This window comes from Nerophis lumbriciformis, linkage group LG09 (assembly GCF_033978685.3).
Source record: "Nerophis lumbriciformis linkage group LG09, RoL_Nlum_v2.1, whole genome shotgun sequence".
Taxonomy (NCBI): domain Eukaryota; kingdom Metazoa; phylum Chordata; class Actinopteri; order Syngnathiformes; family Syngnathidae; genus Nerophis; species Nerophis lumbriciformis.
Window position 1 is genome coordinate 47011001 of NC_084556.2, and position 25229 is coordinate 47036229.

Genomic DNA, 25229 nt, shown 5'->3' on the forward strand with positions numbered 1-25229 from the left:
TTATTTTTTAGTCTGTCCTTTGCCTCCATTTTTTTGTGGTGTACAGCCCGTTGTTTTTCAACTGTGCTTGTCTTTAAAGGGCTTTATAAATAAAGTTGGTATGGTATGGTATGGTAATGGTGTGTGGACTTTTGTTCTAGAATATCCTCAAAGTTCATTGAGCAGGTTGTTTTATGTGTGCCCATGCATGTTGACTTTTTTGTCTTTGTATTGTTCTTTGCGCCATGACTAGGGAAGGTTGTTTGGATGGGGTCATATAAGTGAATGCTGTGCTGCATTCATTTCAAAGCACAATTCCTGGGCATTTACCTACATTTCTCATGTTAAAGTTGTCAGATATTTGATATTATTTGTAAAGCACCAGATTCCTTATTATACTCATGATGTCTGACGGGCCAACTTGAAGACGCCAGCGGGCCGTAGTTTGGACACCTCTGGTCCATAGAAATATGTAAGATGGTAAAACATTACTTAGAACATTGCCTGTACACTTGATATGTTATTTATGATGGCAGGAGGTTGACTCTATAGCAGTATAGCTCCGTTGGTAGAGCGGCCGTGCCAGCAACTTGAGGGTTGCAGGTTCGATACCCGCTTCCGCCATCCTAGTCACTGCAGTTGTGTCCTTGGGCAAGACACTTTACCCACCTGCTCCCAGTGCCACCCACACTGCTTTAAATGTAACTTAGATATTGGCTTTCACTATGTAAAGTGCTTTAAGTCACTAGAGAAAAGCGCTATATAAATATAATTCACTTCACTTCACTAGGGGTTGCGTAACAGAAAATATTTGAGAAGCACTGCTTCAAAGCAACTTTTTGGATTATTATATTACTTAAATGTTTCACTTTTTTGAGTGTATTATTAGCGTGCATGACTGTGAGTGACTTTTGAGGAGGAAATATTGTTGTTACAAACTTTTTTGTGGTGTTGCTTCCTTATTTGTGATTATTCCAAGCTGCAGCAGCGGCACCTGAAGTGAATGTGACAGCGTGTCATAATTATGGCGGTCAGCCGGGTAAAAAATACAGATAGCCGTGTCATTGTCCACCTGGAACCTGTAGCAAAAAAAAAAAAATACCGGTACTCGGTATGCATCCCGACAGGGTCCTACAAGGACTTGGGCTTGTTGTCCCGGTTCTGCCTGTACTTCTGGTAGACCACGCCCAGTGTAGTGAAGAAGTTCCCCAGGTAGAGCACCATGTAGGAGCAGCCGCACATGACAACCTCGACACAACAGACAACGTTTGTTAACCTCCAACTTAATGTGCTCAGCAATGTGTGCTTGAAGGCTGGCTACACACCTGCCACTCTTTGCACTCGGGGAGCTGGAACATCTTGAAAAGTGTGACGCTGTTGTAGAGCTGCCAGAACTGAGGACGATGAGGAACATCTTATTTGATCATTTTCATGAGGGAGGACGCTGATGACAACCAGCCAGTGTTAAAAGTACTGTTTTAGCACACAATGACTATTTGTATGGTTTGTCCATTACAGAATATGAAGAAAAGTCACGTGACTCCTAACCACAGAAAACCATCGCCGCTAGGAAACAAGAGTAAAACACTATGTGACGTGTTGCTGTCCAAAACATCTGTGGATATACAAACGCATAGCAAATAACCTGAATTATAAACAAAGATTTTGTAAAAAAATGCGTAAAATGATTCACTTCAGGCTATTTTAAAGGATTGATAAACTGTTTCTATTGGGCATTGTACTTGTATATAAGTTGCTTTTACTGAAACATATATGTAAGTCATTTATTTGTAATTGTGGTGTGTGACTGCTGCCTTTTTCTGTCGTTTTTATTTGCATTTCTGTAACTTTGTTTTGCTGCCCTCTTGGCCACGTCACCCTTGGAAAAGAGATTTTAACCTGAATGAGTTAAACACTGTTGGAGATCTTTTTTCAGTCTGTTGTGGCCAGTGCCCTGTACTTTGCAGTGGTTTGTTGGGGGAACAGCACCAGCAAAAACGACTTAAACCGAATTGACAAACTGATTCGGAAAGGCGGCAAAACTATTACAACGCAATTGGAGGCGTTTGTGTCAGTGAGGGACAGGAGGACACTGGACAAACTGCTCGCCATCATGGACAATCCCGCCCACCCACTCCACCAGACAATTGAGGGACAGCGGAGCTCATACTCCAACAGGCTTCTTCAACTTCCTTCCCGCACTGTGCAATTCAAGAACTCCTTCATTCCGCACTCCATCCAGTTGTATAATCACTCGCCATACAGCAATAGATGATATCTGTCTATTACCTGACACCTGACATGTTAGCTACCTCTTTTTGTTTGTAATGTATATTTTCTGCTGAATCTACTCTCTATTTTATGCTGCAGCTGTTACATATACTGTAATATTGTACATGGTAATTAGGATTTGCTATATACTGTATATATATATATATATATATATATAATATAATAATATATCAGTATATATTATATACTGTATATATAATATGTAAATATTACATATTTGTTATATTTTATATTGGTACTATGGTATATTTTTAGTCTACTTTATACCTGCATTATCCTTTTCATCCTTACCCTTTCCATCCTTTTTAACTGAGCAACTGTGTGGAACAATTTCCCTTGTGGATCAATAAAGATTGTCTAAGTCTAAATCTAAATAAAGGATATTGATTGATTGAAGTGTCTTATTTGCAAATAAAGTCATCAACTTTCACACTGTTACATTTTCTTAGTTACAATAAATCGGGCAAGCAGGATGTCCAAACTTTTTCCACTGAAAAAATCAAAGGAGCAGGGGACATGTTCATATTTTTCCCTTTGAAAGTAATTCAAATATAGACTTTTTTTTTCAAACAGAAACTGCTTGCATGTCAGCTTTGCGTTTTAGCGTCAATATTTCAACTTTTTTTGTTACATTACATATTTTTTGCTCTTTTAATCCACTTTTTTGTTTAAATTTTTGTAACAGTATTTCTAGAATTTGTCAAAAGGCACACACACAGCCCCTCACCCCACCCCCCACAACCCTTTGTCTGCTTCTTGCTCTTTCTCGTCAGCAGCTGCTCATTTGCCGATTTTGCTCATTTATAAGAGGATTTTACTTTTTTAAATGTTTATTATTGGCCCTGTGATGAGAGTGAGAGTGTATCCTGCTCCCACAGTGGAGTGTTTTAAGTCTCGTCTTAAGACCCACTTTTATTCTCTGGCTTTTAACACTACGTGAGTTGTGTGGTCCTCTGTTGTCCTCTGTGTTTTTAAAATTTTGATTTCTATTTACTGTTTTAATTGGTTTTAGCCTTTGAAATTGTTTTTAATCATATTTATTTTATATTGTTTTTAATTGTGTTTAATATTGTTGTGCAGCACTTTGGAAACATTTTGTTGTTTAAATGAGCTATATAAATAAAGTGGATTGGATTGGATTGGATTCCTCCCGAGTGGAGCTGGGATAGGTTCCAGCCCCCAACCAAGGAAGGGACAAGTGGTAGAAAATGGATGGATGGACAAATGTTGATCATTGCAGCAATATGCAGGGATGTGAGCACGCTTTGAGAAAATAGAGAAAAAATCAGCACTAATTGTCATCCATCTACCTTTTTTCTGCCGCTTGTCCCTGTCCGGGTCGCAGACTGCCAAGCAAATCCCAAAATTAAATATTGAAAATCAAGACTGAATTTTATGCAATTGGGTGCATTTCCACACTATATTTTACTTTTAGATTAATTCTCATCTACCAACCTCTTTCTGACCCTTACATGTTCCATGTAATGTACCACAGAATGTTTACTGACAGTACTATCATTGAAAATGATCAAATTCTATAACATACGAACCCTGTTCAAGAAACAACTTAAGTTTGTAAATCCAGGTTCCACTGTACATACAATTCTAAGAAAAAATACTATTTAGTGATCAGGATATAAAATTACTTCTATGGGGATAAATATTTTTGTCCGTATTGCACAGCACTAATGTTGATAAGTCTGTATGGGGGACACAACATGTCACACTTCACTAGGATTCAGTGGACTGTTCCATTAACTCATGAAGAATACAACATATCCAAGCTAAAAATATATTTTAGTTCTAAACTTACGTGACCAAAGAACAAGAAAGGCAGCAAGAAGGTGAGTCCTCGCCACATCCACGACTGGAAGCCCTCTGAACAAGACAAGGGAAACAAATTAGACTGTGGGTGTACCTAATGATGTGACCAGCGCGTGTGCACTAACCGACGGTGAGGTCCATGTTGTGTCGTTCTCCCAGAGCTCGTAATCTGTACAAGCAGCCACTCTGATAGTAGTACTGTAGAAACTGCACAAAGCCTAACGAGGGGAAACATCAGCACTGTTGTTTTCAACTGGCATGGAAGTGTAAAAAGAAGTGAACCGCTGTTAAGAGTTGATGCTGAAGACAGTAGTGAAGTGAAGTGAATTATATTTATATAGCGCTTTTTCTCTAGTGACCCAAAGCGCTTTACATAGTGAAACCCAATATATAATATCTAAGTTACATTTAAACCAGTAATACAACCGAAGACTAGTTGGAACACTAGAAGCTAACACAGTGGTTGATAGGGGTGCACAAAATAGTTAATTCACAAATTAATTGTTTTTCTTATTCAACCTGATTCCAAATCAATTCGAAATTTTCAAAAATCTATTTTCTTTTTATAAAAACAAAAACATTTTTAGGTTAGCTCCATGCAACCAGGAGCTTTTCTGACTTGCAACCTGTTTTGAAAAAGTTCCACTATAATTACTATACCAATTAATACATTGCGAGAATCAGCTTTAAATAAACGTTTTCGTTTATTTGAAGGACAATGTGCAGTTACCAGATTTAGCACCATTCTAATTTCCGTCTGTGGTCCTTTTATGGCACATTTAACATCCACAATTAAAATTACGCAGGACATAACAAAATTGAAATGAATTAAAAATACCAGTGCAATACATATAGAAAGTGCCAGTTACAAATCAGTGGGCGGTCAAGTTACAGTGTTTCAAAGTGCTACAGTTTTTTATCAAAATCCACGTAACACAGCATACAGTGCAGTAGCCATCAGATGGTACCCACCAATAGCTATATGTATACTCCACTGGTACTGCAAAAGTAGTCAACAAGATGGAGATATTACACGTTTACACTAATACTCTCGCGGGTACGATCTGATGGCCTAATGAGTTTTGAAAAATGTTGAATCTATTAAGAATAGAAATGAATGAAAATCGCAATTCAAATGCGAATCAATGTTTTGTGCACCCCTAATAAACAAGTAATCAATCCGCAGAAGCAGGAAGTTGAAAAATACGTTTGAAAAAAATAAATGTGGATTAGGGTGCACAAACAATTGATTCACATCCGAATCGCAATTCTGGTTCATCCTGATGATAATTGTAAAAATCTATTACATTTTTTTTTATAAATAAAAATCAGTTTCTAAAAATACATCTCCATGCAACCAAAAGGAGTTTTTAAGACCTTTAACATGTTTTGAAAATATTTCATTATTATTTCATCCATCCATCCATTTTCTACCGCTTGTCCCTTTCGGGGTCGCGGGAGGTGCTGGAGCCTATCTCACCTGCATTCGGGCGGAAGGCGGGGTACACCCTGGACAAGTCGCCACCTCATCACAGGGCCAACACAGATAAACAGACAACATTCACACTCACATTCACACACTAGGGACCATTTAGTGTTGCCAATCAACTTATCCCCAGAATTTATTCAACAAAACCAGTTTTCTTTTAAGTAATATAGACATTTATCACAGCTGTTTATCTATTTTATGGAGGAATGCAGTTAATCATAAAACTGGCACCCAATGTTATTTAAAAGTATTGATTTTGAATCAAGATTGTTTTTTTAGATTCTGAATTGAATCGTTACCCCCAATAATCTAATCAAATTGTGCCCAAAGATTCACGGCCCTGATAATTAAGATTCAGGTAATAAATAATTGTATTTGGAGGTTGAAATGGTAAATTATAAAGCAATCCTACAAAGATTATCATGAATTTGCATGTGTTTGCGGGCCTGCTTTAGATAGCATTATTATACCAAATAATACATGGCGGAAATCTGTTTTAAATTAAAAACTTTTTTTTTAATTGCTTTTTGAAAATGTTGAATCTGTTTAGAGTAGGGATTAATAAGAATCGTAATTCAGATGTGAATCCTTTTTTGTGCACCCCTAATAAACAAGTAATCAATCTGGAGAAGAAGGAAGTTGAAAACACGTTTGAAAAATAAATGTGGATCTAATTTACTAAGGTGCACACAAAATGTATTCACATCCGAATCACAATTCTTGTATTTATATATATATTTTTAAGTACGTTTTAGGCTATCTCCATGCAATCAGAATGAGCTTTTCTGACCTGTAACAGGTTTTGAAAAAGTTTCATTATAATTATTATACCAAATAAAACAATTAAAAGATTTTTGAAAATTTTTAATTGATTTAGAAGACAAAGGGGGAAAGAAAATCGCAATTCAGATGTGAATCGATTGTTTGTGCATCCCTAATAAACATGTCTGGAGAAGCAGGAAGTAAAAAAAAAAAAAAGTGGATCCATTTACTAGGGGTGTGCAAAAAAAATCGATTAACGTCTAAATCGCGATTCTTATTCATCCTGATTCTAAATTGTTTCATAATTTTCCAATAATATATTTTGAATTTTTTTTTTTAAGAACCAATTTTTAAAAAGACCATCTCCATGCAACCGGAAGCAGCTTTTCTAACCGGTTTGAATCGAGAATCGATTCTAAATGGAATCGTTACCCCAGGATTTGGAATGGGATCAAATCGTCAGGTGCCCAAAGATTCACACCGCTAGTGGTGAACTTCTTTCTACACTTGAAACAACCAAGAGCTGTGAAAAAGGCGATAATGTGTGCGTTCGAGTAACACCACATTGCGATTTTGTGCTAGTAAAAGTGTTTAGCTTCTTTTTACGCTTGTGATGCCAGTTGGAGCGATGTCATACTTTGGTACAAGCAGTACGAGAGGAACTGGTTCCGGAACATCTGGTACAAAGTCCCCTCGGGCCTGCGAGCACAGAAGGCGAGACTTTTTAGGCAAAGACCTTCGTGGGCGCTAGAGAGGCAACACGGCGGCAAGCTGTCCTTACCACGTGAGCATGACTCCAGACAGGAAGGTGAACACGTAGTGATGGAACACCCACCAGCCTCGGATCCTAGGGGCCACAAGGGACAACTTGGTGTTTTTAAATACAAACTGCTGCACATGCCTTTTCTTTTCGCTGCTTTCATTTGTTTTCTTATGCTTGCTTTAAAACAAAGAGATAGATGGCAGAATCCAGCAGAGGGCGCTGTCTCACAAGTCCATTCGCTCCACATTTTCCAGCTGGAAAATGCTTTGGCAAGACATAACTGCACGTTTTGCAGGTACAATACTGTTTATTACCCTGTACACATAAATCTGAAATATGTTCAATAACTGTCAGCAGGGGTGTCCAAACTTTTCCCGCTGAGGGCCACAGACCATACTTGCCAACCCTCCCGATTTTCCCGGGAGACTCACGAATTTCAGTGCCCCTCCCGAAAATCTCCCGGGGCAACCATTCTCCCGATTTCCACCCTGACAACAATATTGGGGGCGTGTCTTTAGCGTCCTCTACAACCAGTCGTCACTTCCGCTTTACCTCCATACAAACAGCATGCCCAGTCACATGATATATGCGGCTTTTACACACACATAAGTGAATGCAATTCATACTTGGTCAACAGCCATACAGGTCACACTGAGGGTGGCTGTATAAACAACTTTAACACTGTTACAAATATGCGCCACACTGTGAAGCCACACCAAACAACAATGACAAACACATTTCGGGAGAACATCCGCACCGTAACACAACATAAACACAACAGAACAAATACCCAGAAGCCCTTGCAGCACTAACTCTTCCGGGACGCTACAATATACACCCCCCGCTACCACCAAACCCCGCCCCCCCATCTCCCGAATTCGGAGGTCTCAAGGTTGGCAAGTATGCCACAGACTGACGAATCAAAGAATGCGGGGGCCATTTTGGTCATTTTCACCGTCAAAACCAGTACATTATTTTCAAAAACTAAAAAAAAAAATTTAGTTTCAGTAGAATGCTTAAGAGACAAAGCTAAATTTAAATGCTAAAAGTTAGCACGCTGTCTGGATAGCGTCAAGTAACAAAAAATATGAGCTAAATAAGCTAGCATGCTAACAATACAATGCAAACAAGCCAACAATAGCGTGCTTACAGTTAGCATTAGAGAAAATCCTAAATATATTACTCTCTGGTGTGTACCTGAAAAAATGGTTTCAAATGCTAGCCTGTTAATGTTTGCATGCATCAAGGACCATATATGACCGAGGTGTATACCTACAATTATCTAAAAAAAAGCTAGAATTTTAATTTTAGCATTCTAAAAGGTATCATTTGACAAGTGACAAAATATTGGTGCTGAGGTGTATACCTCCAATATTAGAAAATAAGCTAGCATTCTAACAGTATTACCCATATATGCTAACAATAGCATACTTACAATTAACATTAGAGAAATACTCAAATATATTACTTAGGTGTGTACCTAGTAAAAAAATGTTTAAATGCTAACCTAACATTAGTATGCATCAAGTACCAATATATGACTGAGGTGAATACCTTAAAAATTAGCAACGTTAGCATGCTAACAGGTATAAATCATCAAGTAGCAAAAAATGTGGCGCTTAGGTGTATACCTGCAAAATTAGCACAAAAAAAAGATAGCATGCTAATATTAAAATAGCAACAATAGGACTGTTAAAAAATGAGCTCCAGGCCACACTTTGGACACCCCTGAGTTAGAATACAGAACCAATTCTAGCTTTTTCATGTTGCCGGCTTCTAAAGTGCTTTAGGCCCCCTGCTGGCCCATGTTAAAAGTGCACGCAGTTTATTAGTAGGTTGTCCTAATTGTGGACCTTGAGCCGTTGTTGATGAGGATGCTCTCGCGGATGGTGAGCGTGCAGTAATACCACACCAGCAGGAAGTTGAACAAGGCGTCTAAGGCTCTGGAAAAAGAAAAGAAAAAGAAAAATACTGTGACAGTCGATTGGCCAGAAATGTTGTTTATATGTTTGTCTATTACAGGTTTGTATTAAAAATATAAATTCTAAAATAGGTAAATTAATTCATGGGCTTACGTTTTGGAAGCTTTTTTTTCCTAATCTACAAAACCCAAAACCAGTGAATTTGGCCCATTGTGTAAATGGTAAATAAAAACAGAATACAATGATTTGCAAATCCTTTTCAACTTACGGTATATTCAATTGAATAGACTGCAAAGACAAGATATGTAATGTTCCAACTGAGAAACTTATTTTTTTTTTGCAAATAATCATTAAGTTAGAATTTAATGGCAGCAACACATTGAAAAAAAGTTAGCACAGGGGCATTTTTACCACTATGTTACATGGCCTTTCCTTTTAACAACACTCAGTAAATGTTTGGGAACTAAGGAGATAGATTTTTGAAGCTTTTCAGGTGGAATTCTTTCCCATTCTTGCTTGATGTACAGCTTAAGTTGTTCAACAGTCCGGGGGTCTCCTTTGTGGTATTTTAGGCTTCATTATGCGCCACACATTTTCTACGGGAAACAGGACTGGACTACAGGCAGGCCAGTCTAGTACCCGCACTATTTTACTATGAAGCCACGCTGTTGTAACACGTGGCTTGGCATTGTCTTGCTGAAATAAGCAGGGGCGTCCATGATAACGTTGCTTGGAGGGCAACATATGTTACTCCAAAACTTGTATATACTTTCAGCATAAATGGTGCCTTCACAGATGTGTAAGTTACCCATGCCTTGGGCACTAATACACCCCCATACCATCACAGATGCTGGCTTTTCAACTTTGCGCCTGTAACAATCCGGATGGTTCTTTTCCTCTTTGTTCCAGAGGACACGACATCCACAGTTTCCAAAAACAATTTGAAATGTGGACTCGTCAGACCACATAACACTTTTACACTTTGCATCAGTCCATCTTAGATGAGCTCGGGCCCAGCGAAGCTGGCGGCGTTTCTGGGTGTTGTTGATAAATGGCTTTCGCTTTGCATAGTAGAGTTTTAACTTGCACTTACAGATGTAGCGACCGACTGTAGTTACTGACAGTGGTTTTCTGAAGTGTTCCTGAGCCCATGTGGTGATATCCTTTACACACTGATTTCGCTTTTTAATGCAGTACCGCTTGAGGGATCGAAGGTCCGTAATATCATCGCTTACGTGCTGATTTCTCCAGATTCTCTGAACCTTTTGATGATATTACGGACCATAGATGGTGAAATCTCTAAATTCCTTGCAATAGCTGGTTGAGAAATGTTGTTCTTAAACTGTTGGACAATTTGCTCACGCATTTGTTGACAAAGTGGTGACCCTCGCCCCATCCTTGTTTGTGAATGACTGAGAATTTCATGGAAGCTGCTTTTATACCCAATCATGACACCCACCTGTTCCCAATTAGCCTGGTCACCTGTGGGATGTTCCAAATAAGTGTTTGATGAGCATTCCTCAACTTTCTCAGTCTTTTTTGCCACTTGTGCCAGCTTTTTTGAGCTAATATTTGCAAAAAATACCAACGTTTTCCAGTTCGAACGTTAAATATCTTGTCTTTGCAGTCTATTCAATTGAATATAGGTTGATGATTTTTAGTATGAAAAAGGAAAGCTATAATAAAGGAGATCAAGCATATGAAATGTGACCTAAAACATTGCCTGTACGGTAAATACAAGTTTTATGATGGCCACAGCTTGACCTTGGAACAGATTATTTGTCTTTGCATTACTTATTGTTTAGTTGTTTTTTTTACACAGGAAGTCATGTGGCGCGCACGTTCCCACCTGTAGCTGAACAAAAAGCGACAGGTGAAGGAGAAGAGGAAGAGGATGACGGTGAGGACCAGCTTAAATTTCTCGTATTCGTCTTTGTAGGCGAACCTGTGGTGTGACAAAAGACGTTTAGGACGTGAGCGTCAGCAAGGCCGTCGCCATGACAACGGGTGGCGGACGCTTACTTGGACTGCTTATTGAGGAGCGTGACGTTGACGTTCCCTAAAACGAGAGTGAGGTACAACCTGGGAAGAGCAAGAAGCGGGAGTCAGTGGCACGTTAAGGCTTCGCTACACCACGCAGCAAAGAAAATACCCGTTCTTCTTTGGCAGGAAGGCTTCCATCTCGGAGAAGGCGTTGTCTCTCTCTTCGATTGACATCTTGATGTCGGCGATGGACTGCGCTTCCTGCCGACTTAACTTGAGCTCTGGATGTTTGACTTGGCATCTTAAAAAGCAAAGAAAGAACAGTACAAAAGTGACAAAAATGTGCGTAGTTCAGTGGTTTTTAAACCGTTTTTCCCAAATGCCACCTCAGAAAACACCTTGGTCTCCAACTATCACCGTAATGACCAGTAGCGCAGTAGGCCTATATATTAATTAAAAACAAGGCAAAGGTTCATGTCGCACCGCCACATCTTCGAAATAGGTTTGTTTTTTTACATGAAAACACTTTTTTTTAACTTGAAAAAAATATACTGTATATGTGAAGTGAAGTGAATTATATTTATATAGCACTTTTCTCTAGTGACTCAAAGTGCTTTACATAGTGAAACCCAATATCTAAGTTACATTTAAACCAGTGTGGGTGGCACTGGGAGCGGGTGGGTAAAGCGTCTTGCCCAAGGACACAACGGCAGTGACTAGGATGGCAGAAGCGGGAATCGAACTTGGAACCCTCAAGTTGCTGGCACGGCCGCTCTACCAACCGAGCATGTACTGTATATAGTCTATTATTTGCGTAGCAGCCACAATAAGTTTGAAAAATATTTCAAATATCATGCATAACTTTATTTTGAAAAAAAAACTAAAGTAAAAATCATGGCTTTCGATACTCAATGCTATCTTAGAAGTACGCTAACTTTTCCTATGTTATCATGCTAACGTTTTATGCTCGCATTCTAGCTAATTTTATTTGTTTAAACCTAAAAATAATGGCTTTTGATGCTTTACACAATCTTAGCTAACTTTTCTCACGTCATCTTGCTAACCTCAGCATGCTATTGTTATTGTGTTAACGTTTCATGTTAGCATTTTAGCTAATTTTGCTAAACAGGGTTTCCCCTACATGTAGTTGATCGTGGCGCACCGCCACGGCATGATACATGACGCCACATCTTCGAAATATGTTTCTTTTTTTTTTATACCAAAACACTTTTTTTGACTTGAGAAAAATATAAGTAATATATTGCATGAATGGCTGTACTGTATATAGTCTATTATTTGCATAATAAGTAAAGCTTTATAAACGGTTCTAATCTCTTAGAGGAAATAATCATTCCATTATTGTCCCCTAAAACATTTCAAATATCATGCATAAAAACTTTATTTTGAAAAAGAAAACAAAAAATCATGGCTCTCGATACTCAATGCTAACTTAGAAGTACACTAACTTTTCCTATGCTAACGTTTTATGCTCGCATTCTAGCTCTTTTTTTGTTGTTGTTTAAACCTAAAAATAATGGCTTTTCATGCTTTACACAATCTTAGCTAACTTTTCTCACGTCATCATGCTAACCTCAGCATGCTATTGTTATTGTGTTAACGTTTCATGCTAGCATTCTAGCTAATTTATTTAGTTTCAACCCCCGGGCCAGAGGTTCACAGCACAGATAAAAGGCCCGTCAAATTTTTCGCTGGAATGTTCTACTTTTATTTATTATTAATGCACACACGTTAAAAGTTTCAATGTTGATGATGCGTTTTTTATAACATAAATAAAATGAAGGTTACGGTAAGCAGAATAATCCTTTTTTACTTCAAAAATACACACTTAAAAAGTATGTTAATGTTAGAATAATTACGTATACAGTATATTATCACACAACTCTTATGCTTAAGGGCCGTTGCTATAGTTATTATCAATTGTGCTGAAGTTGTACTTTTCTATCTGTGCAAAGGGACAGCTGGCAGTCCAAAAGATTGCCATTTGATTGATTGATTGATTGAGACTTTTATTAGTAGGTTGCACAGTGAAGTACATATTCCGTACAATTGACCAATATATAGAAAAGACCTTTGTTAGATCGGAATCTGGGTTTAACGTGGTTAGTGGAGCTCCCCCTGGTGTTGTGGTTGGAAGTAGTTTGACATGTACTTCGGTATCAGGGAGGTGTAGCGGATTTTATAGACTAGGCTCAGTGCAAGTTGTTTTACTCTGTCCTCCACCCTGAGCCAGCCCACTTTGGAGAAGTGGGTAGGAGTGAGGTGGGATCGTATCAGTGTTGTGTCCAGACTCGGCCTGCTGACTGCCAAGGCCGAACATCGAGTACCGAGACGCAGACAAAGCAGAGACAGGGAGTTATCACAAGTGTCAGCACATTTGCATTTCATTAATAGTCATATATTGTGTCTAACTTGGGCTGTTGAGATTACCCCCTTCCCTCAGCGACAGCCTCAGTGATGTAACCAGGGACCTCGCAAATAAATAGAGGAAGCATTTGGGCAGGATTTTAGAGCGTAGTTTGGATCTGTAACTAGAATACAGCCCAAAAACGTCTCTCCTCATTGAGCAAAATTTAACTGTCTCTGCATGATTCCTTGCTTCTTGTCTGTTTAATAGATGTCATCGGAGTTTGAACCTGACAGTTAATTCATACTTGCCAACCCTCCCGGATTTTCCGGGAGACTCCTGAAATTCAGCGCCTCTCCCGAAAACCTCCCGGGACAAATTTTCTCCCGAAAATCTCCCGAAATTCAGGCGGAGCTGGAGGCCACGCCCCCTCCAGCTCCATGCGGACCTGAGTGACGTGTTGACAGCCTGTTGTACATGCATATGTGACCCACCCATAATGTGTCACATTTTTGTGTTGATTTATTTATTTTATTTTGTGGTTTGAATTAGTTTTTGGAGCTGTCATTACACATTTATCAGTATTCACATTGGTCAGTAGGGGGCAGTAGGGCGTTTCTTCCCAATTGAATGCTATCACCTGCAGACCGGATGTGTCATGTCATTCTGATGAGCGCGACCAGTCTGTGAACAATTGAAACGTCCTGTGTGCTTTTTCCTCCTGTATAACAGGTTAGTTTTGGTGAATCAACTCACTGAATAATATCCATGTGATCTTTATAAGTTTAAGTACACATTCTGATGATGGAGCCTAACTCTAAAGTGTTTGTGAGTTGTAGTTTGTATTTGTGAATGAATCCAGTGCACAGTCAATACAAAATGGCGACTTGAGTACGCAATGTTTATATAGGAAGTTTTGATCCTAATTCAGACTCCCAAATTAGAGCTCCCGTTTTCTTATTGATTTTATAATGTATATTTGTATAATGTGTGTGTTCTGAAATAGTGACAGAGAATAGAACAAGGATGGACAATTCAACCCTTAACTCAACAATGAGTAGAGGAGTGTTATGTGTAAATAAATGAACACTGAAATTCAAGTATTTCTTTTAATTATATATATATATATATATATATATATATATATATATATATATATATATATATATATATATATATATATATATAATATATATATGTATATATATATATATATATATATCCCCGCCTTCCGCCCGATTGTAGCTGAGATAGGCTCCAGCGCCCCCCGCGACCCCAAAAGGGAATAAGCGGTAGAAAATGGATGGATGGATGGATATATATAGCTAGAATTCACTGAAAGTCAAGTATTTCTTATATATATATATACATATATATATATATCTTAACCACGCCCTCAACCACGCCCCCGCCCCACCCCCGACCACGCCCCCCACCCCCCACCTCCCGAAATCGGAGGTCTCAAGGTTGGCAAGTATGAGTTAATTACCCTAATCGTATACTATATTGATTTTCATCGTAATTAATGTCTGACATTCCACATTGGATGTTTTTTTATTTTAAAATCGCTCTTCAAACAAGCTAGCTAACACGCAGGTAGACGTCGAACTAGCGGAGTGCCGATAAAGAGAGATGCCTCAGAACGACGATGACAAAAGAAGGGCCTAGAGAAGATGAGAAAGAGGTTTTGCTAACATTTAAAAATGAATAAGACAGACATCGTGGTGAAATGTTAGCACTGTCAAACGGACATGGCACTACACAAAATCACTGCGTCAACGATACAACGTTTCCAAAAAGCTTCCTGCTTATTTAAGAGCAGCAAACAAGCAGAAACAAGTTGAAGTCAGCCAACATTTTACATGTTTGACTTGCATAACAAATGTTATATGCAAACACATGTGAAGACATGTTAGCATCTACAGCAGGGGTGTCAAACTCAAATACAGAGTGGGCCAAAATTTAAAACTGAACAAAGCCGCGGGCCAAGGTTGAACAAATTAACCTTTTTAATAGGGACCCAAACAAGTGTTGCATTGAATATTGAACAAGCAAGGCTTAAATAACTTTATAGTGACATGCAAAATCGAGTTTCAAATAATAATATAATAATAATAAAATATCAATGGCATATCAAATACAATTTAAATAAACACACACACACACCTTGTAGCGTCCCGGAAGAGTTAGTGCTGCAAAGGGTTCTGGGTATTTGTTCTGTAGTGTTTATGTTGTGTTGCGGTGCAGATGTTCTCCCGAAATGCGTCATTCTTGTTTGGTGTGGGTTCACAGTGTGGCATATATTTCTAATAGTGTTAAAGTTGTTTATACAGCCACCCTCAGTGTAACCTGTATCGTTGTTGATCAAGTATGAATTGCATTTACTTGTGTGTGCGTGCAGAAGCCGCACATATTATGTGACTGGGCCAGCACTCGTTGGATTGGATGAAAAGCGGCCGTGACGATTTTCGGGAGAGGCACTGAAATTTGAGAGTCTCCCAGGAGGGTTGGCAAGTATGAGAATTAGCGGTGAATGCGGTGTTACCGCGGCACCGCCGCTATATATAATCGGGGGGCCAGCTCTCGTGTAATTTGATATCGCCTCAAGGGCCAAGTGAAATTACACGGCGGGCCAAATTTGGCCCGCGGGACGGAGTTTGACACCCATGATCTACAGTGTTTATGTTCATGCAAACCTGTCCTTTGTCCAAATACCAAACATCAAATTAATACCTTTTACCATTGTCACTCAATGTTATGTTATGTTATGTTATTTTCATTTATTATGCGCCCCCCCAACCAACTGTTACATCAGCCCGAGTGGAGAAACAAAAAAATAAAAATATGTGATCTTCACTGTGTTGAAACTTTTAAGAAACATTTGAAACCTTCTCTTTTTAGTAAAGCTTTTAGTTAATGCACCTTTTAACTATCATTTTTAATCCACTTTGTATCCTTTTTATGATGTTGCCCCTGTTGTTTTCATTGAATTGTTGTTTTACTTCACCTATGTTTTGTTCAGCGCTTTGTGATTTTATCTGTGAAAAGCGATCTATAAATAAAATGTACTTACTTACATGTACTTTAGTTCTTTATTTATTATCTAATACTTGGCTCATGTTCATCCGCCTACACCAGGGGTCAGCAACCCGCGGCTCCGGAGCCGCATGCGGCTCTTTGATCAGTCTGATGCGGCTCAGCTGCATACCTGCCAACCCTCACAATTTTTCCGGGAGACTCACGAATTTCAGTGCCTCTCCCGAAAATCTCCCGGGGCAACCATTCTCAGATTTTCACCCGTACAACGATATTGAGGGCGTGCCGTGATGGCTCTGCCTTTAGCGTCCTCTATGACCCGTCGTCGCGCCCGCGTCCGCTTTTTCACCATACTAACTGCGTGCCGTCCCAGTCAAAAGTTGTATGCGGCTTCTGCATACACAGGTAAGTGACTGCAAGGCATACTTGATCAACACTCATACAGGTCATACTGAGGGTGGCAATATAAACAACTTTAACACTGTTACAAATATGCGCCACACTGTGAACCCACACCAAACAAGAATGACAAACACATTTCGGGAGAACATCCGCACCTTAACACAACATAAACACAACGGAACAAATACCCAGAATCCCTTGCAGCCCAAACTCTTACGGGCTAATTATTAGTAGATTGCACAGTACAGTACATATTCTGTACAACTGACCACTAAATGGTAACACTCGAATACGTTTTTCAACTTGTTTAAGTCGGGGTCCACGTAAATCAATTCATGGGAGTTAAAAACGTTTTGTTGCATGCAGAAATGTTATTTCATTTTCTCTGCAGTCGTTCATTGATTTCATAAATGTAACCCATAATAGTTTGTTTATACATAGCACAAAGCAAAAAAAAAACCTTTATATGCAGTGTTATTTCATTTTAAATTTCAAAAGAGTTTTGTGGCTCCCATTGATTTCTTTAACTTGTAAAATGGGTCAAAATGGCTCTTTGAGTGGTAAAGGTTGCCGACCCCTGGCCTACACATTTATATAAGACTTTTAAAGTTATTTTGATAGTAGACTATTAAAGCTAATATAGACACTTACGTCATGTGTTGTCTACGTTATAACACTTGTATACGGCTTTTCATTTTTTGCGGCTCCAGACAGATTTCTTTTTTGTATTTTCGGTCCAATAAGGCTTTTTCGACGTTTTGGGTTGCCGACCCCTGATAAAAGGTAAAGATTTACCTAAGAGCTTTGTGCGAGACCACCATTTTAGTCCAATAAGCTCCTTCTTTTTCTCTATTATCTTGTTGTGGGGCAGACTGGCTCGTACATGCACATGCATCCTCTGCTGTTGCCATTTCTAATACAAAGTAGCATATAGTTCAAACTTATATCTGTCGTAGACTCGCTATGGAAGCACCTCCTTACGGTCAGAAAGCGGCTTGAAAACGGTCTGCACATACTTTATGCAAAATGTTGCCCAAAGAACCACCATTACATGTTATGTAGACCACAAGGAAGTGTTTTAAATGTAGAAAAAACATCGTAATATGATCACTTTGAACTTTAGCAAAATAAATATGACCATTGTCTGTTTATTTACATGGCATCAAAATAGAAATATGCTAAACCGCTCCTCCGCACGTCATCAGCCTGATTTGTATAAACTACCCTAAAGTCTGAAATGCGGTGGAAACCCAAACCACACACTTCTGCAGGAACTTTAAGCTCCAGGAACTTAAGTTTCCTGAACTTTAGGAGGAAAAAATCCAATCAAGTCTTACTCTTCTAGTGATGCAGAAAGATCTTTCAGCTTCTTCCTCTGACGCTCGATGGCGGTGGAGCAGCTGACTTGCAGTTTGGTGACCTCCTCAAGTTTCAGTTTGTACAGGCGATGGGTGTCCTGGCAGGAGACGAAGCAGATTAGATCATTCCACCGCTTCAACTATGAAGGTTTATGGCAAGCTGGGGTCTATTTTGGCTGCCATTGAATAAGGAATAACTGTGTAACAGGTATAAATGACATTTCTACCACTTAAGGCAGGGGTTCCCAAACACAGACTGCACAAATCAAAATATGTGGGTTTCACTTTGGTAGTTTTCACCTTCAAAACCACTACAATGTATAGATTAGTTTGATAATCAATTAATCTGTCAATTATTACTTCGATTAATCGATTAATAATCGGATAAAAGAGACAAACTACATTTCTATCCTTTCCAGTACTTTATTGAAAAAAAAACAGCATACTGGCACCATACTTATTTTGCATCGTGGATCAGCCCATCCGAAGCCTGGGAAGACTCTATACACCTGATCTCTCAGACAAGGACATGGGAAAAATCATCCTCCAGCAGCTTTCGGGGGGCTTGTCCAAGATCGATGCAAGCCAGCTACCTGGGAAGTACAAGGTGTGGGGTTACCACTTCACCCTGTACCCAAGGATGATGTGGCCTCTGAAGCTGTGCGAAGTCACGTCATCAGCCGTAAGCCGGATGGAAGCAAAAGCCAACTCTTTCATCCGAAAATGGCTTGGCCTGCCACAGTGCTTCTCAGCTGCTGGCCTGTATGGATGGAACTCACTCCAGCTACCCCTGAAATCTATCACCCTGGGCTACAGGCAGGAGAAGGCAAGACTGGTGATGGAGCTAAGGGACTCCTCCGACAGGGCGGTGGCGGATGCAAAGGCCAGAGTCGAAACTGGAAGGAAGTGGAGGGCAAAGGAGGAAGTCCAGAAGGCGATGGGGAGACTGCAACATCAAGAAGTCGTGGGCATGGTCCAGACAGGCCGGGCAGGCCTTGGATGGAGTGATCCACCCATTCTATGGTCCAAGGCAGGCAGGAAAGAGAGGAAGGATCTTGTTGTTGCTGAGGTCACCAGGATTGAACAGGAGGAGCTCAGAGTAAGGTCTGTGGCACAGGGGCAGCAGGGGAGGTGGACAACTTGGGAGGGTGTCTCGAACCGAGCAATCAGCTGGGCAGATTTCTGGAAACTGCCACAGGCTCGGCTCAGTTTCCTCATCAGGGCAACATATGACACCCTCCCGAGCCCAAAAAACCTCCACCAATGGCTTGGCACAGAGCAATCCTGCGACCTCTGCGGGACCATCAATGCCTCACTCCAGCACGTTCTGTCAGGCTGCAAAATGGCGCTGACACAGGGTCGGCACAGATGGCGGCACGACCAAGTGCTCAGCAAGCTGGCAGAGGTGCTGGAGAAAAGTCGGCAGGAGGCAAACACACAGAGTCCAGCAGAAAGCCAATGCAGGATCCACTTCCTAAGGCAGGGGGAACCTGCGACACATTCCAGCAAGAGAACACCCGCCAAGCTATTAACACCAGGGGCGGCGTGGAAGATGGAAGTGGACCTGCGTAGGCAGCTCCAGTTCCCACAGGAGATATGCAGCACCACCTTAAGACCAGATGTGGTGCTGTGGTCTGCAGCTCTGAAGTCAGTAGTACTGATTGAGCTGACAGTGCCATGGGAGGAGGGACTGGAAGCTGCCTATGAGAGAAAGAAGGCAAAGTATGCAGACCTGGTCGCGGAGTGCAGAGAAAGTGGATGGAGGGTGAGACTGTATCCGGTGGAGGTGGGAGCCAGAGGCTTTGTGGGCAGATCAACACCACGTCTGCTCAAGGACCTGGGACTACGTGGAGCCACCCTGAGCAGATCCACCAAGGAGCTCTCAGAAGAGGCAGAGAAAGCTAGCCACTGGCTCTGGCTCAAACGACGCGACAAGGCTTGGGGAGCAACATCCAAGTAGGTTTTGCTGCAGAGGGTGTCAGGGAGACGTCCCTGTTCACTGCCCCGCCACCGGGAGATGTTCTGGGCTAAGGGGCGAAACATCAATGAGAGGTGGTCCCCAGCTGAAGACCCTGCAGCAAAACCTTTTCTGGTATGCGGTCAGGTTTAGGCCTGCCTCAGGGAAGAGGACGTCCCTGCCATGCACAGTCCACCACAGGCACCGGTGGAGGTGCGACAGGCCTAAGACCAAGCGGCAAGACCACCTTGCTGTAATTAAAATGATTATTGTTTCTCAGCTGTTTGTACATGTTGCAGTTTATAAATAAAGGTTTATAAAAAATTAAAATTAAAAAATAAAATAAAAACAAATAAATTGCCTTTGTTCAGGCACATAGCATAGATCCAACGAATCGATGACTAAATTAATCGCCAACTATTTTTATAATCGATTTTAATCGATTAGTTGTTGCAGCCCTTGTATAGATATTTCCCTAAAGAACTATCCATCCATCCATTTTCTACCGCTTATTCCCTTCGGGGTCGCGGAGCCTATCTCAGCTACAAAGATCTAAAAAAATGTAATTTCAATAGAGGTTTCATATGAATGCTGAAGAGACAAAGCTGGCCAGATAGTCTCACATAAACAAAAAATATTGGCAAAATGGGATAAAAACAACAATCTAAAGATAGAATGCTTATAGTTAGCATTAGTGAAATACCAAAATATATGACACTGAGGTCTACACCTGAGAAATTAACTACCGTATTTTTCGGACTATAAGTCGCAGTTTTTTTTTCATAGTTTGGCCGGGGGTGCGACTTATACTCAGGAGCGACTTATGTGTGAAATTATTAACACATTACCGTAGAATATCAAACAATATTATTTATCTCATTCACGTAAGAGACTAGACGTATAAGATTTCATGGGATTTAGCGATTAGGAGTGACAGATTGTTTGGTAAACGTATAGCATGTTCTATATGTTATAGTTATTTGAATGACTCTTACCATAATATGTTACGTTAACATACCAGGCACGTTCTCAGTTGGTTATTTATGCCTCATATAACGTACACTTATTCAGCCTGTTGTTCACTATTCTTTATTTATTTTAAATTGCCTTTCAAATGTCTATTCTTGGTGTTGGCTTTTATCAAATAAATTTCCCAAAAAAATGCGCCTTATACTCCAGTGTGACTTATATATGTTATTTTCCTTCTTTATTGTGCATTTTCGGCCGGTGCGACTTATACTCCGGAGCGACTTATAGTCCGAAAAATACGGTAAAAACAAAAACTAGCATGTAACAAAACATATGAAGCTGAAATGTATACCCGCAAAAAAGCTAGCATGCTATTATTAGAATGCTAAAATGCGAACTGTAACATGCGTCAAGTACAAAATATATTACTCTGAGGTGTGTACCTGAAAAATGTGTTTAAAATGTTAGGATGCTAACATTATCACGCATCAAGTACCAAAATGTAACTAAGGTGTATACATGCAAAATTGGCTTAAAAAATAAAAGTTAGCACGCCAACAGGTATCATTCATGTAATGAAGGGGACGGCGTGGCAAGGTTTGGGAGAGTGGCCGTGCCAGAAACCTGATGGTTCCTGGTTCGATCCCCAGCTTCTACCAACCTAGTCACGTCCGTTGTGTCCTTGAGCAAGATTCTTCACCCTTGCTCCTGATGAGTCGTGGTTAGGTAGATAGTAGCTGCCGCCACCAGTGTGTGAATGGGCGAATGTGGAAATAGCGTCAAAGCGCTTTGAGTACCTTGAAGGTAGAAAAGTGCCATACAAGTATAACCCATCATATCATTTGTGAAGTAACAAAATATATGACACTGAGGTGTATACCTGCTTAATTTACTAACAAAGCTAGCATGTAATACTAAAATTTCAATTGTAATATGTGTCAAGTATCAAAATAGATTACTCAGAAATGTGTACCTGAAAAATGTGTTTAACCCTTGTGTAATGTTCATAATGTTGTTACTCAGCCAGCGTTTGTGGGTCTGATGGACCCGTTGCATTTTGTGGCTTTTAATGCCTCACAATCAAACACTTTTATGTTAAAATACTGAACAGATGTTTACCTTATCCCAATTAACATCTGTTCAGTATTTTAACATAAAAGTGTTCGATTGTGAGGCATTAAAAGCCACAAAATGCAACGGGTCCATCAGACCCACAAACGCTGGCTGAGTAACAACAATATGAACGTTGCACGGATAATGTCTCTGCCAGTTTCTGCATCCCACAGGGATTCTTCTTTTGTGTTTCTGCACCTGCGGTTCCCACACAAGGTTGCAACATTGTTTGTCAACACTGTCTGCCCTCATTTTCTCGCACATTTGACCCTCTGATGTTCTGTGTACCTACAGTCTGTCCTCCTGTCTAGGCCTGCTGTGTGTGTGTGTGTGTGTGTATGTGTGGGTGGGTCGGTGGTTGCGTGTGGTACACAGAACATCAATTTCCACACTTCTATTAGCCCCGGGTCCAGTGGACCCGGACATCTTATATGTAATAGAAATGTGTAGGGGGGGTGCATGGTGTGTGGTGTTGCGTTTTGGACCAGTTGTTCCTCCCAGGGAATTCAAGTCACAAGTCGCTCCCAAGCTCTTTACGACACTTAAAGCTGAGTTGAAAAACCACCAGAGACAGAATAGGTATTTTGTAATATATTTGCAAAGCTTTGCATGTATACATTGAGACCAGTCCAGCATAGAACATTCTATCGCGCCGCTAAGATGGTCTGCCCTCTTGACCAAACCCCCTCTCCTCTTAAGTCTCTCTTCCTCCGCCCCTGGCAGTCATGTCTCGCTAGCCAAAACACATGCTTATTATCTCTCTCTCTAACATTCCTCACTTCAAGGTTAAGCACACAGTTTTGCAGAAAACCAAAAGACCACAATTGGAAGAAAAACACTAGCAGTTTTGTAATATGATTATGAAATAAAAAGAAGTAACACTTAAATTCGGATATATGTAAATATCTGCCTCCGACAATTGTCATTAAATATGTATTCTGATATATGTTCTTCACAGAAAATGAGCCAAAGTCAGAGAGTCTCAGTTTGAAAAATTAATTAATTGTATCATTTTTCTATTGATAAAAAATGAAAATGGGTCCCACAGACCCGAACACCACACCACCATGCACTTCAAAATATAATTGAAGTGCATACATACAAAACTAGCTAAAAACAAAAACTATCATGTTTATGGAGTAACAAAATATTTCACGCTAATGTGTATACCTGCAAAATTAGCACAAAAAAAAGCTAGCATGGTAATATAAGAATGCTAACCACTGTGCCGCGGGCCGTAAAGAAAAATAGCTACGCGCCACAAATGGCCCCCAGGCCACACTTTGGACACCACTGATTTAAGGAGACCAACCCACTATCCAAATTATGCTTTTAAAGATCCATTTTGACACATTTTAACTGGTACAGACCAGAACAATTGAGTTTGATTGATTTAAACTTTTATTAGTAGCATACTTGCCAACCTTGAGACCTCCGATTTCGGGAGGTGGGGGGCGTGGCGGGGCGTGGTTAAGAGGGGAGGAGTATATTGACAGCTAGAATTCACCAAGTCAAGTATCTCATACATTCTGTATGTATATATATATATATATATATATATATATATATATATATATATATATATATATATATATATCCTGAAAATATGCAAACAAAACTGTGTTTAGATAATTGATACTTCAAACTTGCATAAATAAATTTTAAGGAATATAACATAACATAACTTGGCTTCTGAGAGCTTCAAAATGTAATGAATAAAATGCTAAAGTTGTTGATAAACAAGCAATTCTATTAATAATTAAATGTGGTCATTTTAAATGAATTATTGTAATTTAAAATTAATTATTTCAAATGTTTATTTTAATGTATAATTCTATGGCTGGATGTAATAAGGAGTCAGAAAAAATACAAATAAAAATACAATTAATTTTGATGATTTTAGCAAAATATAGTAAAAAAAAAATATTTTTTTTAAATTAATAAATATATTTATTTTTAGGTAAAATAAACATAATAATACAATTTATTCCTAGTCTGGATGATTTAGTTCTTGTCACCCTGTTGTCCTCCCGTCTTGAAAAAAGGCTGTCCTCACTCAGGTCCGCATGGAGCTGGAGGGGGCGTGGCCTCCAGCTCCGGCTGAAAATCGGGAGGTTTTCGGTAGAATATTTGTCCCGAGAGGTTTTCGGGTGAGGCGCTGAATTTCGGTAGTCTCCCGGAAAATTCGGGAGGGTTGGCAAGTATGATTAGTAGATTGCAAAGTACAGTACATATTCCGTACAATTGACCACTAAATGGTAACACCCCAATAAGTTTTTCAACTTGTTTAAGTCCGGGTCCACATTAGTCAATTCATGGTAGAGTAATTATAAGCTTGTCTTACTTCAATGAATATCCATTTGATTTCCTCTACAAAGCACTCACTTGAAGTAGAAAAGTGGCTTCTTGATACTCTTTTTTTTTTTGCGTATTGCGATGAGAAAATGGAAATATGTGATTTTCATATTGTAACTGTATGCATGTTCGAAATAAACATACTTAGGTTTGTTACTGGGGGTTGAGAAGTGTGGAAATGAACTAAAATTACATGTGTCGGTGCCGCTCGCAAACCCCGGTGCCGCTCGCAACTATAGCAACTTCACACTAAAGGCTAGGAGCCACTGTGTCGATTTAGCTTGCTAGTTGCTACCATTTGACAATTTACTTCAACACAATACAAAAAAGATCACTTTTATAGAAAAATGATAATATAAATGATTAGCATAAGGAGGGCGGATCCCGGCGACGCCTTGTTCCCGCCCACCGGGCTGCACGCGAGCTAGCAATGTCCAGCTGACGTTCGACCACAAGCTAACACCTCTCTCTCTCTCTCTCAAACACACAAATGGGAGAATAAAACTCACTTGAATTTGTTGGTAGTCCTTCTCTATGTCACCCCATTCTCGAAAACACTCCGACACGCCGGCTGGACTGAACAACATGTCGCCAAAACGTCCAGGAGTTGGGAAATGTTCTTGTGATGAGTGTGTGCAACAGTTGTTCCGCAACAGTCTT

The 25229-nt window shown here is 39.8% G+C and overlaps 1 protein-coding gene across 2 annotated transcripts; it reads right to left on the bottom strand.

Moving 5' to 3' along the window:
• Positions 1–908: 908 nt before the first annotated feature.
• On the bottom strand, positions 909–25229 carry tmem120aa (transmembrane protein 120Aa). 2 transcript variants are annotated; one of them, XM_061963062.1, is made up of 13 exons: positions 25079–25229; positions 18155–18273; positions 11184–11315; positions 11054–11113; positions 10881–10976; positions 8963–9052; positions 7128–7193; positions 6984–7045; positions 4221–4313; positions 4085–4149; positions 1305–1373; positions 1082–1227; positions 909–973 (listed from the first exon to the last, which is right to left on the bottom strand). In XM_061963062.1, the coding sequence occupies exons 1-12, from the start codon at positions 25154–25156 to the stop codon at positions 1111–1113; spliced, it is 1047 nt and encodes a 348-aa protein (XP_061819046.1). In that variant the 5' UTR covers positions 25157–25229; the 3' UTR covers positions 909–973; positions 1082–1110. The 2 variants fall into 2 exon arrangements, with proteins under 2 accessions (XP_061819046.1, XP_061819045.1); XM_061963061.2 differs by lacking the exon at positions 909–973 and having other exon boundaries at positions 981–1227.

Coding starts and splice junctions, on each gene's coding strand:
- tmem120aa (XM_061963062.1), bottom strand. CDS start 25,156: ATGTTGTTCAGTCCAGCCGGCGTGTCGGAGTGTTTTCGAGAATGGGGT. Junction 11,114..11,183: donor TTCCTGCCAAAGAAGAACGG/GTATTTTCTTTG, acceptor TGCTCTTCCCAG/GTTGTACCTCACTCTCGTTT. Junction 7,046..7,127: donor TCTGGAGTCATGCTCACGTG/GTAAGGACAGCT, acceptor CTGTGCTCGCAG/GCCCGAGGGGACTTTGTACC.